At 43.1% G+C, this 15,450-nt stretch overlaps 1 protein-coding gene across 1 annotated transcript in view; it reads left to right on the top strand.

Annotated features, from left to right (window-relative positions):
* The window catches only part of LOC124709003 (UDP-glycosyltransferase UGT5-like), a 115,925-nt gene that overhangs the window by 75,979 nt on the left and 24,496 nt on the right, over window positions 1-15,450 (top strand). The window contains exons 4-5 of the mRNA XM_047240636.1: window positions 5,826-6,007; window positions 6,104-6,563. Coding sequence (XP_047096592.1) covers window positions 5,826-6,007; window positions 6,104-6,563 — 642 coding nt within the window. The remainder of the gene's footprint in view (window positions 1-5,825; window positions 6,008-6,103; window positions 6,564-15,450) is intronic.

Raw genomic sequence — 15,450 nt, 5'->3', positions numbered from 1 at the left:
GGATGCCCATTCTGCATAACCTTTTAAGCGATCGGACTGGTACTGACCATAGGAGGGCTGAAACACAGACTCTCGGTGATTAGGTTGAGGAGCCACACTATCCACTGCAGAGTGTATGCTGCAAAACTTCTACTGCTGGCCCAATCAGCTGATGAGGTGCACACCGAGCTTGAATGGATCAAGTCATGTGGACTGGCGGCGAGAAGTCACATGAACGTTGCCAAGTCGGTGGTGATGCATATTGGAAGGAGCCTCCAGGAGGACTGCATAGCTCCTATCCCACAGGTGGATGTGAGTAGATATTTGGGAATTACCTTCACACAGGACATGCAATGTACGGCTATCATGGTCTGTAGACGACTACTGCAGGAGATCTGCACAGAAGTCCACCAGAATCAACTCTGACGCACAGAACTACTACAGCGTCTTGAGCACCTTAGTTTTCACGTGGTGAACAAGCAGACATACATGGCTCAGGTTGTCCTACTACCGACAGCGATGACATGCAGACTGAAGGCGGTGTTTGGATTAGAAGTGAGCTTCCTATTTAAATTCCGCTGACACACGCTCACCCTTTCACTCTCCCTCTGTGTGAAGGTCGACTGGAACTTAGAAATGTAGAGCGAGTGGTGCAGCCCTATATTTGCACACTGGAGAAATTGTGGACCCATTGACAAGCTTCACTTCCCATAGAATGTCCTATGCCTGGAGGATACTTCCAAACCGCGAAGACTCTCTCACATGGTTTAAAGACACATCGATGCACTACTTGTTCCGTCACAAGGAGGAGACCTCAGCTATTAGTAAAACATAAAAATACTGTTATAACCAAGGCCTTACAATTGTGAAAAATTTCTGTTATTTTGAGCTAAAATACTGGTATCGGTTTTTACAGACAGGTTGACTTTTCCCATCCCTGACAAGGAACAGCGCTTGTACAAAGATGCTAACCAACAGAGATTGAAGACGAGTGTCATGCCTTGTCAAATGGCAATCACTTTTAAACCAGGCAAAAATTTGTACAGCTAAGGAATTCAGGTTCATCTCATCCGGAGTGCAAAGGAGCTTTGCAATGGTACAATGGACATTTGGAGTGGGTATCTCGCAAGAGGCCCTTAATTGCAGCAATACAAAAAGCTCCACGTTTTCTATGGGACGGACAAGACAGAATGGACAGTTGCTGACTGACATGTAGTGTGCTGCTACTTCCTCTCCTTGTATCTTGGGCGTAAGCATGGCTATGTTGCCGACTGGCAAGGATCGCTATTTCGGGTAATATCTTTGCATACCAGCAGAAAGCGGAGCCCGTCTTCTTGGAAAAATGTTAGACAGCGAGAAGATACAATATTCTAAACGTAAACTTGAACATCATTCGGTGATTAGGCCTTAGACCTGCTGTAACTACCCGACTACGGCCTACAAGGTAGCAAGAGGAGCGGTCTATGACTGTGGGACATGTGATCGAAATGTCACCAGTCCCTCCAGCCGTAATTTCCATTAGACGAATCCTGATAATTTCACTGCTTTTTTATCCTAGCAGCTTCTCATTTGGCATCACAAGGGCAGAATGGATCCCGTACAAGACGTTCCTAACTGAGACAAAATCCGAGTAGGTGCCGCGAATTGAACTTGGTTTGTAGTTCCTTTGCCTTTGTGATGTAATAGTTGCAAGTATATTTCTTCTTCTGTGAAACTAAGTGTTCTGACGCTCTTAAAACAAAGATATACTTTATACTCATAAAAAGGATATTCTTCTTGTAGTTAAAATTAATTTCATAAGAACAAATAATTACTGACTCCTGTGCCGTTGCAGGGTAAACAAATTGGGCACTTTTCCCGGCGAGTAATGTGGCCACTATTCCCGATCGGACAGCAGCTGGCTTTAGTGGTTCACAGATGAAACTATCAGACAGGAACAAACAAAAAGGAACTACGTTTGTAGCCCAAAAGACTTTGTTGAAACAAGTGGTATGGTAAAAAGGTATTACTCTAAATATAAGTGTGGCAACAAGACTAGTATAACTTGCTTACATCACATTAGATGACTAAAAATCAGAAAAGTTTTTACTAAAATATAACGGAACAAACTTCCTGTGTCAAACTCACTGACAAAAATGATGGTGTATATTGGAACTAATTTGACCACTTCTCGATAGGCAGCAGCACTATTCAGGGCAAAACATATGCAATGGCCACTTTTACCGTCCGGGGTACGTTACCCTACCTTTCCTTCCAACTGTAAAAAATCGGACGAAATTATCTTTTTATTTCGTGCAATGTAGTAATTTTTTGTGCTCCACTTCCAGGTAATACCAGTAATCAAGACTCATTTCGATTTCCTTGTTAAGTGAGTAGATGATATAACTGGCTGGGCAACAGAGAAATGGGTTGTGTTTCGTTATTAAATAAAAGGACTTGTGCAGGAATAGAATCTCTTCTTAACTGTACGTGGACGGCGAGGTAAGCGTTAAGATTGCAAATTTTGTCACGTCCATTGCCAAATTTCAGCTTCTCACAACATATAAAAAAACCACGCAGCCACACCTCGAGGCTAACCCTGCTCTGCTACTGAACTGATCAACGGGTTATGGTTAATTGCCCATATTTTTTCCAGTCCTTGCAGCTATATTCAGTTTCAACATTGCTTGTAAGTTGTCAGCATATTGCATTGTACACTGTGATGACAAAATCATGGGATAGCGAACCGTATATACACATGTGGCGGTTGTCTCTCTTACACAAGGTATTAAAGGACAGTGCACTGGCAGAGCTGTCATTTGTACTCGGGTGGTTCATGTGAAAACGTTGCCGACGTGGTTATGGCCGCACGACGGGAATTAACAGGATTCGGACGCGGAATGGTAGTTGGAGCAAGCTGCAATGGCAATTCCATTTCCGAAATAGTTGGGGAATTCAATATTCCGAGATACACAGGGTCAAGAATGTGCCGAGCATAACAAATTTCGGGCATTACCCCTCAAGTTGGACAGCGCAGTGGCCGATGATCTTCACTTAACGACCGTGTGCACCGGCGTTTGCATAGGGTTGTCAGTTCTAGCAGACTAACAGACTGCGTGAAATAACACCAGAGATAAATGTGAAACGTAAGACGAACGTTTTCGTTAGGACAGTGTGGTGAAATGTGACGATAATGGGTTACGGAAGCAGACAACCCATGAGAGTGCCTTTGCTAACTGCACATCGTCTGCTGCTCCTCTCCTGTGCTTGTGACCATATCAGTTGGACGCTAGATGACTGGGAAACTGTGACCTGATCACAAGAGTCCCATTACAGTTGGTATCAGCTGATGACAGGGTTCGAGTGTGGTGCAGACCGCAAGAAGCCATGGACCCAAGTTGTTAACAAGGCACTGTGCAAGCTGGTGGTTGTACCATAATGATCCATAACGAGATTTTCTCTCTGCAGCGGAGTGTGCGCTGATATAAAACTTGCTGGCAGATTAAAACTGTGTGTCGGACCGAGATTGAACTCGGGACCTTTGCCTTTCGCGGGAAAGTGCTCTACCAACTGAGCTACCCAAGCACGACTCACGACCCGTCCTCACAGCTTTACTTCTGCTAGTACCTCGTCTCCTACCTTCCAAACTTTACAGAAGCTCTCCTGCGAACCTTGCAGAACTAGCATACCTGAAAAAAGATATTGCGGAGACAGTTTTAATCTGCCAGTAAGTTTCATATCAGGGCACACTCCGCTGCAGAGTGAAAATCTCATTGTGGAAACATCCCCCAGGCTGTGGCTAAGCCATGTCTCCGCAATATCCTTTCTTTCAGGAGCGCTAGTTCTGCAAGGTTCACACAAGAGCTTCTGTAAAGTTTGGAAGGTAGGAGACGAGGTACTGACAGAAGTGAAGCTGTGAGAACGGGGCGTGACTCGTGCTTGGGTAGCTCAGTTGGTAGAGCACTTGCCCGCGAAAGGCAAAGGTCCTCAGTTCGAATCTCGGTCCGGCACACAGTTTTAATCTGCCAGGAAGTTCCATAATGATGTTGGCATCATTTACATGGAATGGACTGGGTCCTCTAGTTCAACTGAACCGATCATTGGAAGTACCAATGTTAGGCTTCTTGGAGGCTATTTGCAGCCATTCATGGACTTCGTGTTGCCAAACAACGTTTGGAGCTTTTATGAATGACAATGCGCCCCGTCACAGGGACATAATAATTCGCGGTTGGTTTGAAGAACATACTGGATAATTCGAGCGATTGATTTTTCCACCCTGATCGCCTGAGACGAATCCCGTCGAATATTTATGGGACATAATCAGAGGTCAGTTTGCGCACAAAATCCTGTACCTGCAGCATTTTTGCAATTGTGGCGGCATGGCTCAAAATTCCTGCAGTGGTCTTCGAATGACCTGTTTTAACCATGTCACATCGAGCTGCTGCACTACGTGGGCAGAAGGAGGTCCAACAGGATATTAGGAGGAACTTTCTTCCCAGGATAAAATTCAGGCATCTGTTGCAAATAAACTTTATTATATTTTACCGGTTTCTACAAATTAATATGCCATCTTCAGAAGCCATCAAAATTAGGGATGATATGAATCCTTAGACTTTGGCTGTATATTTACGTGATGTATGAAAAGTATATTACAGAAACATACTTTGTTTTGGTTTTGCAGATGTCAATATCTTCTTCATTGAAGCATAATGTCGTGGTATGTCCAGAAATATACATACTGTATGTGATTATTTTAAACACTGATTGACAATTTACAGTAACTGAATGACATCTACGTGTCTACGAGTATTGTGCTAGCAGTAAATATAACTGAGGTATATAAAGAAGTTATGCATATGCATTTGAAAGAACATGACATGTAGTTCTAATATATCAAAGGAATGGACTAATTTTCACGTTTTATGAGAGATACTATGCAACCAAAATAGTTGTGTTTTTAATGCAAATTGATCATTCAACAAACCTTTTGAATTTACGTGAGAATGTTTATATTTTTCAAATTCTTCGAATAGACTCATTTTGTAGCCCTTGTCAACTATTTGTAAAATTTGTATGTTAAGCATAGGTGGCGGAGGAAATGTGTGCTTCTCTGTTTTGAGATGTTCTGCAAAAGTTGAGTTATATGAATTCTTGCCATTTTAGTTGAGCAAGTGCTCACGAAAGTGAATATTCCATGATATTTGTCACTTCAGTGTTTATCTTCTTAGTTGCCGGATTTCGTGCAACTGATTATTCTCTAAAGCTGTACTCTACGAAGAATCAGCGTAGGTGTATGACATGGGTATTGACGGGGCTAACATCAACTGGTGTTTCTCTACTTGGTGGCTCTACCTCGTTGATGATGCAGCTTGTAGGACTGCGCTCTGATATTACAAGCAGTAATCCTCCTCTTTCATAGGATGTATACATTATATTGTGCGGAATTTTTAGCGTTGCGACGTTGCGACGTTGCGACGTTCTACCTAAAACATCTGTGTTTCGGCTACAGAGGCGATTTAGGATATTCTGGCTAACCAAAACCGATTTTATGTCTCTTACATGTGTTCTGCTAGCTACGTTCTTTAAATTAGTGTTTGGTTGCTAATCGAAGATTAAAACACATTTTCGGTATGGTTTATTGATATTTTACCAGTTCTTAACTTGATAGATAAACGAATGTTGCTGATCCACGTTTATAGCAATTTGTGGAAGAAATGTGCTTACATCTGACAGTTTTACTATAAAGATCTAAAGAGTGCGAATCAAGCATGAACAGTACTATAATAAGCAACTGGAAGTACATTCTGTACAACTTTCAGTTTACTGTTACTGACTACTATATCAAAAAAGTATTTTCTTTTCTGCAGGAAAATATCCATAATTATACTGAAATTGATCTGTCGATGTCGTATGATTACTGGAAAGCCTCATTCGACTTTACCTCAACCTCAGATGTAAGTCCTATTGAGCTACTGAGCATCTGCGCTCTCACAAGAAAAGATATATGTGAAATGCAGCTAGGCTCCCAACAGATGAAGGATTTAATTCAGTAAGTAAGCATCTATGTGAGAATACCCGTGATTTCTTACAATTTCATACTCAAGAGGGCATTTGAAGAAGGCCGATATCTTAATTTTTTTTGCAGGTCCCAGATATCTTTCGACGTCGTCATCCTAGAGAGGTTCATGCATCACTGCTACTACGGCTTGGTGCACAAGCTGGGATCCCCACCGATGATTGGCTTCGTCTCTTTGGGCGCTCCCAGCCCGGCACTAGCAGCGCTGGGAAATCCCAACAACCCCTCCTGCTCCCCTGATATTATGGTCGGCTACTCGGACCACATGTCCTTCTGGGAGAGGCTGTATAATGCGTACGTAACAGCACGCTTCCATTACATATGGAATTATAAAATGATATCAGATCAAGAAGAGGTACTTAAAAAGCATTTCGGCGGTGATCTCCCCCCTGTAAGTGATTTTGAGAGAAACTTCAGCCTCCTTCTTGTAAACAATCACTTCAGCATGAACTACCCACGACCGAGACTGCCTGGTGTGATAGAGCTGACGGGACTGCATCTAGAAAAAGAGCGGAAGCCACTTCCACAGGTATGTGTAAATTTAATGTTCAGCAATTAATCAAAGCTCTTATCTTTTTCTTCTCAGGACTGTATTAAACACACCATTAATACATATATACTAGCTTTTTACCTGAGGCTTTGCCTGCATACACGTAAGTGTATCACACATTTATAGCACACATCTCCTCCTGACCCCTCTCTTTGTGCCTCTCCTCCTCCCTCTCTCTTTCCATTTCCTTCTTCCCCTATCTCTCTCTCTCCATCTCCCCCTCCTCTTTTCTCTGTCCATCTCCTCCTATTTCTGTCGATCTCCTACCTATCTCTTCATACATCTCTACTTGGTGGCTCTACCTTGTTGATGATACAAGTTGTAGGACTGCGCTCTGATGTTCCAAGTAGTAATCCTCCTCTTTCATAGGATGTCATGGCCATCTACTGATGTCTATCCATCCATCTTCTCCTCACTTTTTCTGTCCATCTCCTCCTTCCCCTGTGTAAATCTCCTCCTTCATCATATATCTCTGTCCATATCTCTGTCCTATACCTCTCCCCCTCTCTCTGGCCATCTCCTTCGCCTTTTTCTCTGTCCTTCTCATCATCGCCCCTCTCACTATCCATCTCTTTCATTCTCTTTGCTTTTCAGGCATCCATATTTTCATGTATACCTCATGGATGCATTTCAATACTGCTCGCACATCAGTCATGCAGGGCAGCCTGGATATGAAGTGTTAGCACAAATTAATCACACCGACCCCAATCCTATGGGAGCTAGAAGGAACTTCACAGCACTTCTTTCCGGATAGTAACTAGGATGTGTAACGTAGTTGGTTCAAATCTATCTAGTGGTTTAGGAGTAGATGTGGAACATATATACACACCTGGTACCCAAATATCGGAAAGTGCTTTACCGATTTACTTCAGATTTTCACATAATACTCTAGAAAACGTTAGGGCAGACATAGGCTACAAATTGTTTAAATACACTCTCAGGTAACAAAAGTCAAGGGATAGCCATAAGCACATTTATACATGGTGATAGTATCGTGTGCACAAGGTATAAAAGGGCAGTGCGTTAGCGAAGATGTCATTTGTATATTACGTGATTCGTGTGAAAAGCTTTCTGACGTGGTTATGGCTGCAGAACGGTGTTTGACAGACTGTGAATGCGGAACGGTAGTTGGAGTTAGATGCACGTGACATTCCATTTCGGAAATCGTAAGAGAATTCAATATATCGAGATCCACAATGCCGACCGGAGTGGCCGAGCGGTTAAAGGCGCTACAGTCTGGAGCCGCACGACCGCTACGGTAGCAGGTTCGAATCCTGCCTCGGGAATGGATGTGTGTGATGTCCTTAGGTTAGTTAGGTTTAAGTAGTTCTAAGTTATAGGGGACTTATGACCACAGCAGTTGAGTCCCATAGTGCTCAGAGCCATTTGAACCATTTGAACCAGATCCATAATGTCTAGAGTGTGCCGAGAATACCAGATTTCAGGCGTTACCTCTTACCATGGACAAAGCATTGGCCGATGGAATTCAGTTACTGACCGAGAGTAGCGTTTACATACGGTTGTCAGTGCTAACAGAGAAGCAACACCGGGTGAAATAACCCCCGCAATCAATGTGGGACGTGCGGCGAACTATGGCTTCAATGGGTTATGGCAGCAGAAGGCCGACGCGAGTACCTTTGATAACAGCACGACATCGTATGCAGCGCCTCTCCTGGGCTCGTGACCGTATCAGTTGGACGATTTTTTTTCTTTTTGAGCCATCCACAGTCTTCTATTCTAATCTCTGTCTTCCTCTACAGTTTCTTCCCTCTACAGCTCCCTCTAGTACCACTGTAGTCGTTCCCTGATGTCTTAACAGATGTACAATCATCCTCTCCCTTCTCCTTGTCAGTGATTCCCACATATTCCTTTCTTCCCCGATTGTGTGCAGTACCTCCACACTCCGTACCTTATGAGTCCACCTGATTTTCAACATTAGTCTGTAGCACCACATCTCAAACTCTTCGATTCTCTTCTGTTACGATTTTCCCACAGTCCATGTTGTACTACCGTACAACGATTGGACCCTACACGACTGGAAAACCGTGACCTGATCAGACGAGTCCTGATTTCAGTTGATAAGAGCTGATGGTAGGGTTCTAGTGTGGCTCAGACCCTATGAAACCACGGACCCAAGTTGTCAAAAATGCAGTTGATGGGATTTTTATGAATGACAATGCACCATGTCACCAAGCTACAGTTGTTCACGGTAGGTTTGAAGAACATTCTGGACAATTCGAGGGAATTATTTGGCCACCGAGGTCGCCCAAAATGAATACTATCGAACATTTATGCGACATAACCAAGAGGACACTTAGTGCACAAAATCCTGCATCGACAGCACCTCCGCACTTATGGGCAGCTATTTAGGCAGCATAGTTAAAAATTTCTGCTTGGGACTTCCAACTACTTGTTGAGTCCATATCAAGTCGATATGCTGCACTATGCCGGGTAAAAAGAAGTCTGACACGATATTTAAAGGTACCCGATGCCTTTTGGCACCTCAGTGTATGTGGTGTATGCACTATGTGATCAAAAGTGTCAGGACACCTGGCAGAAAATTACTTACAAGTTTGTGGCGCCCTCCATCGGTAATGCTGGAATTCTATATGACGTTGGCCCACCCTTAGCCTTGATGATAGCTGCCACTCTCGCAGGCGTACGTTCAATCAGCTGCTGGAAAGTTTCTTGGGAAATGGCAGCCCATTCTTCAAGGAGCGCTGCACTGAGGCGAGGTATCGATGTCGTTCGGCGAGGTATGGCACGAAGTCAGAATTCCAAAACATCCCAAAGGTGATCTATAGCATTCAGGTGAGGACTCAGTGCAGGCCAGTTGCTAGAGGGACGTTATTGTCGTGTAACCACTCCACCACAGGCCGTGCATTATGTACAGGTGCTCGATCGTGTTGAAAAATACAGTCACCATCCCGGAACTGCTCTTCGACAGTGGGAATCTAGAAGGTGCTTAAAACATCATTGTAAGCCTGTCATGTGATAGTGCCACACAAAAGTAGTGCAAGCCCCTCCATGAAAAACATGACCATACCATACCACCACTTCCTCCGAATTGTACTATTCTCACTACACACGCCGGCAAATGACGTTCACCGGGCATTCGCCATACCCACACCCAGCCATCTGATCGCCACATTGTGTACCGAGATTCGTCACTCCACACAACGTTTTTCCACTGTTCAATCGCCCAGTGCTTACAGCTCGTTTCACCAAGCGAGGCGTCTTTTGGCATTTACCGGCGTGATGTTTGGCTTATGACCGTCCGCTCTATCATCTAAGTTTTCTCACCTCCTGCCTAACTGTCTTAGTACTTGCAGTGGATCCCGATGCAGTTTGTAATTCCTGTGTTATGGTCTGAATAGATATCTGCCTATTACACATTACGACTCTCTACATCTGTCGATGGTCTCCGTCAGTCAACAGACGAGGTTGTTCTGTAAGCGTTTTTGCTGTTCGTGTCCCTTCACGTTTCCACTTCACTATCACATCTGAAGCAGTGGACTTAGGGGTGTTTAGGAGTGCGGAAATCTCGCATACAGACGTATGACCTAAGTGACAGCCAATACCCTGACCACATTCGAAGTCCGTGAGTTCCGCGGAGCGCCCCATTCTGCTCTCTCACGATGTCTAATGACTATTGAGATCGCTGATATGGAGTACATGGCAGTAGGTGGCAGCACAATGCACGCAATATGAAAAAGTATGCTTCTGGGGGTGTCCGGATATTTTTGATCACATAGTGTAAATATACATATAGTGTGTAAAGTGGAAATGTTGTTAGCAGAAATCTCGGTAACATCTTGTCCGATTTACTTCATACCACTACATGATAAACGTTTGGAAGGACTTAGGCTACATATTTTTTACATAGATTAGTATATAAACGTTTATGTACACTACTATATAAAGAAAAGACTTTGCTGAACGTTCTTAGCAAAAATCTCGAAACATTATTAATCGATTTACTTCAGGTTTTTACACAATGCTCTAATGAACATTTGGATAGATGGAGGCTCCATATCTTTAACATATACAATATACACCGAAGCGTCAAAGAAATTGGTATAGGCATGCGTATTCAAATACAGAGATATGTAAACAGGGAGAATGTGGTCGGCAACGCCTATACTGGGTGAGTCACCAGGAATAATTCCGAAAGTATGATAGGAGCTGAAAAGTTTGTAAGACAAAAGTTGCATGGGACAACGGTGACCATAATATGACGTTGGTTTTTTGTCTCTAGGTGGGGTCGCTTCAGGGATATGATGGTCAACTTAGTTTCTTTTAAATGGGTGGCTATAGTTTGGTACTTATTTTCTGATAACGGCTATCGAGACGAATCCAGTAATGTCTAACAGTAATGCCTTTGAACGTCAACGAAGGTCACAAAGGTGGCATGGACGTCCATTTACAGAAGGTGTAAGAAGTGATGACCATTGGTATGAATTAGTACTGTAATATTCTTGTCATGGATTGAGTGGTATTCCTTATCAAATCGGCACTAATCGTACCACATGCTCTGACAATTCTCTCGCATATCTTCAGGTGTAGTGGGAACGTCTTTATAAACAATGTCTTTGACCAATCCCCACAAGAAAAAATCCAGAGGCGTTAGGTCTGGTGCACGAGCCGGTCGCGACACATCTCCTCCGCGTCCAATCCAACGATTTGGGAATTGCCTCTGCAGCACATTTCTAGCCGTGAGCAAAAAATGTGCCGGACACCCATCGTGTTGATACCACATTCTGTTCCTTGTTCCTAAAGGTATTTCTTCCAATAACAGACCTAATGTCTCTTACATGAATGTGGTTTAATTCCTACCATTCAGATTTCCTTCGATGAAATAGGGGCCTGCAATTCTGTCCTCCAGAATCCCACACCATACATTCACCGACCACGGTTTCTGGTGTGCAACTTGCCGCAGCCAACATGGATTTTAAGTTGCCCAATAATGCATGTTATGCAAATTAATATTGCCATGGCTCTTGAATGTAGCTTCGCCAGTAAGTAAAATCAGATTAATAAATGTGTCATCCCTCTGAATCTGAAGTTGAGCCCGTCGGCAGAATTCAATGCGACACATACAATCCGTGCCAGTTAATTGTTGTTGGTAGAGACTGACATGGTAAGGATGATATTTATGGCGACGCACAACACTACTCTGGCTCATGTCAGATTCCCTTGCAATTTGACGTGAACTAACACAAGGATCTCGAACCACAGTGGCAAGAGTACCAATTTCCGTGTCCTCGTTAATAACTTTCCTCTGCCGGGAATGTTTCTGATGCGTGAAAGATCCAGTTGTTCTCAATTTATAATACACATATTTAAATGTACGACGTGTAGGGTGAGTTCGTTGAGGAATACGACCAACACTACTCTGGCTCATGTCAGATTCCCTTGCGGTTTGAAGCGAACTAACACAGGGATCTCGGACCACAGTGGCAGGAGTACCAATTTCCGTTTCCTCGTTAATAACGTTCCTCTGTCGGGTATGTTTCTGATGCGTGATGAAAAATCCTCACGCACATTAACCGGTACCACTTTGTTCTGCAAAGATGACTGTGTGGGGCGGATTGATGGCCTGTTTATCGTAGGACCGTATTTTTTCGAGGAGATGAGTCCTGCAGGTCCTGTTACCTGTACTTCACTGGTAAATGCTATGAGAGTCTTTTGTGCACCAACGTCATTCCAGCACTTCAACAGTGAGAATGCGTGGGTAGGATAATTTTTATGCAAGGAGGCGCTCCTCCGCATTTTGTACAGCTAGTGAAGTGGCTGCTGCGGAGGCATTTTGGGAACGTTGGAATTATCAGTCGTCGTTTTCCTATAGTCTGGCCATCCAGATCACCTGATGTTAAGCCGTGTGACTTCTGGCTGTGGGGTCATCTGAGGGATGTCTTCGATGCTCCAATTACGAACATAGCCGAATAGAAGGCACGCATTGCGCAACGTATTCTGGACGTGACCCCTGAGACATTCTGATCTTTTGTGGAATATGCTGTTTCTCGGTTTCAGCTTATGGTAGAAATCGGTGGTCAGCATATTGAACATGTCTTGCACCAGTCTCACGACAATTAGAAACCCATGTCATTTTACTTTTTGCTGAGTTTTTGGCCTCAGGACAATTAAAAACGGATGTCACATCTTGCTTTTTGTGTTGTTTTTGGCCTCAGACACTTAAAAACCTATTTTTCCCATCTGATGTGGTACGACGTTGACGTGGTAGAAGTCATCTACTTGTAAAATTTCGTAATTTTTTTTTGTTCCATGACGTTTCGCCCTGCGTCAATGAAATGCTGTTCAAATTTGATGTCCTTTTGAGCAGTGGTTCTCTATCTACAGTGTAATCCTAAAGAAGTTGTGTTCAATGCTCCAACTACGAACGTAGCTAAATTGAAGGCACACATTGCGCAACTAATTCTGGACGTGACTCCCGAGACATTCTGATCTTTTGTGGAACATGCTGTTACTCGGATTCAGCTTGTGGTAGAAGTTCTATATAGGACAGCTGAAACGTCAAAACAATCTAACGAAGTGCAGTGAGACATGCAGAGGACTGCCATTTGTTGCAGGGTTGTCAGTTGACTCCAGGCGTAAAGAAAAATAACATATTATACGTCAATAGAAGGAAAGAAAAGGTACTGTTCGAGTACATTGCCGGCGATAAACTGCTAGAAACAGAAGCAACAAGTTAATAACATCTTGGTTTTGAAGCTACGTCGAATGAGATAAATTTCTCAAGCTTTCGCCATCCTTCTCAGGAATTAAAACTTTTGACTGTCGGAAGAAGTGAGGTCCCAGAAACCGAAACGTTCAAACTTGAGCCGAAATAACGTATTTCGGAGGAGGGCGAGTTAAGCTATCTCCCACAGCACCGACCCCAAACAGGTTCGATGAGGTCAGTAGGTGTAAAGGTCGGGAGCCATATTCGAAAATACTGCTTCCACCGCCCAGTCACTGTCAAGTGCTTTCCCGAGTTTCCGTTCGATACCAAAACTCGCCCCCATGTCATTCTAACACAGTGGTTCACAATTTTTCAGAGACCATTGCCCCTGAGCGCAATCAGATATTAATCAGTACCCCCCACCAACCCACCCCCACCCCCTCTCACACCATTATTAAAATTAGGTCTTAACTAAACTTTATAATGAAAAATAATTTTCTTTGACACTTTCATTTTTAAAATGACAGAAGATAAATGACATTTAGTTGTTGTGGGTTTTCATTAAACCACGAACTAATGAGCCAATGGTGCAATCGGCACCTTTTTTTATTGAACGATGAAGCAGTCCTCAGTGCATCGATAATGCTACCTACAACTTCTTCTCAGGGAAGAAAGATATCTACCCACATTGAGGACAGACACTTGTTACAAAACATGCTTCCTCTTCACCACCTCTCTCCCAAGCAACATTTGCGTCACCCACATCCTGCCCCTCCATTTAAGATCAACCAAGCTGAAAGGTGTTCACTGTACTTACGCCTACTGTTTGTAAATCATTCGATTGTTAGACTCCTTACCTTTGAACTGGCACAAACTAGAAGACTTCAGGCCGCCATTGCTTTGTGTCTGATCACAGCCACAACAACAACAACAACAACTACTACTACTAATAATAATAATAATAAGCGCGGTTCCTCCCGCCGGAGGTTCGAGTTCTCCCTCGGGCATGGGTGCGTGTATGTTGTTCTTAGCATAGGTTAGTTTAAGTAGTGAGTAATCCTAGGGACCGATGACCTCTGCAGTTTGGTTCCTTAAGTACTTACACACATCTGAACATTTTTTGTAACGTCCACCACATTGTCAAGCGTTAATGCTGGCACAGTAGTCTCGATGATTCGAGGTGAGCGGGACCGGGACCACCTCGAACTCTAAAGCCATGTTCATAAGGGTAAACCACATGAAGAACGCCTCACTAGCTCTTTTTCTTCTTCTACCAACTCCGACTTCTTTGTAATTTTTTGGTTAAGAGATAATTCAGAGCATTTATTTGAAGAAAACTGTTTCACTTTAAGTCGGCTGCTTGCTCAGTCATCAGCAGTAACTTCGTCGACACTACATTCGAAAGCAATTTTTATTTATTGTTTCTCCTTTATCGAGTCGTTTCAGTGCTTCTAACTTAACATACAGAGGCACAAATTTGCTTTCCTTTGTCGCAGTAATCACTTTTAGGTGTACAAGCAAAACAGTCAACGAAGAAAACAAAACACAACACTGTATTTTACCGATAATGATAAACCTAAAACACCATTTTCAACAAAAGTATGCTTATGTAAACAATTAAGAAGCGGGAGAAGCGTATGTGTGGTGTCGTTGAACTGGTCTTGTGCCATTAGTGGCTGGCGGAAACGCATCGAGGTTCCATACGCTGTATAGAAGTATTTTGATTTTTTTTTTACGAGGCTCGGATTTATCGGACACTCGTAATTTCAAGAATCGTAATATCGAGACTCTACTGTATTTGAAAGAAAAGTGATTATTGTTCACTTATATAATCAGTATCATGAATTAGTGATGGTAGTAATGATCTTTTAAAAATAATTTACTTCGTTACTTCTTTTTAAACATCAGAAAACTTCATTTTACCCCATAGGGGATAGTTACCCGGATTAGCCGTGCAAGGAACAACTGCCTGTGCATTAACCAATGAGGCCGAGGCTGTTATACTTTGTCGCTGACTGGAAGGAAGTACTATGTTCCTTAGGTACTTTCTGAAGTTGCGTCGGGAGCGTTGTAAGACATATCCGTTCTGTAAACTACAGCTCCTTCGTTTTACTTTCGAAACATGAGAGTCTCTTCTGGTAATACTACCAAACAGACATGGGCTAAACTGATAAATAAAAATTT

This window comes from Schistocerca piceifrons, chromosome 7 (assembly GCF_021461385.2).
Source record: "Schistocerca piceifrons isolate TAMUIC-IGC-003096 chromosome 7, iqSchPice1.1, whole genome shotgun sequence".
Classification (NCBI taxonomy): Eukaryota; Metazoa; Arthropoda; class Insecta; order Orthoptera; family Acrididae; genus Schistocerca; species Schistocerca piceifrons.
Note: the sequence above shows the minus strand (reverse complement) of the source record. Positions and strands in the feature narration are given on the sequence as shown.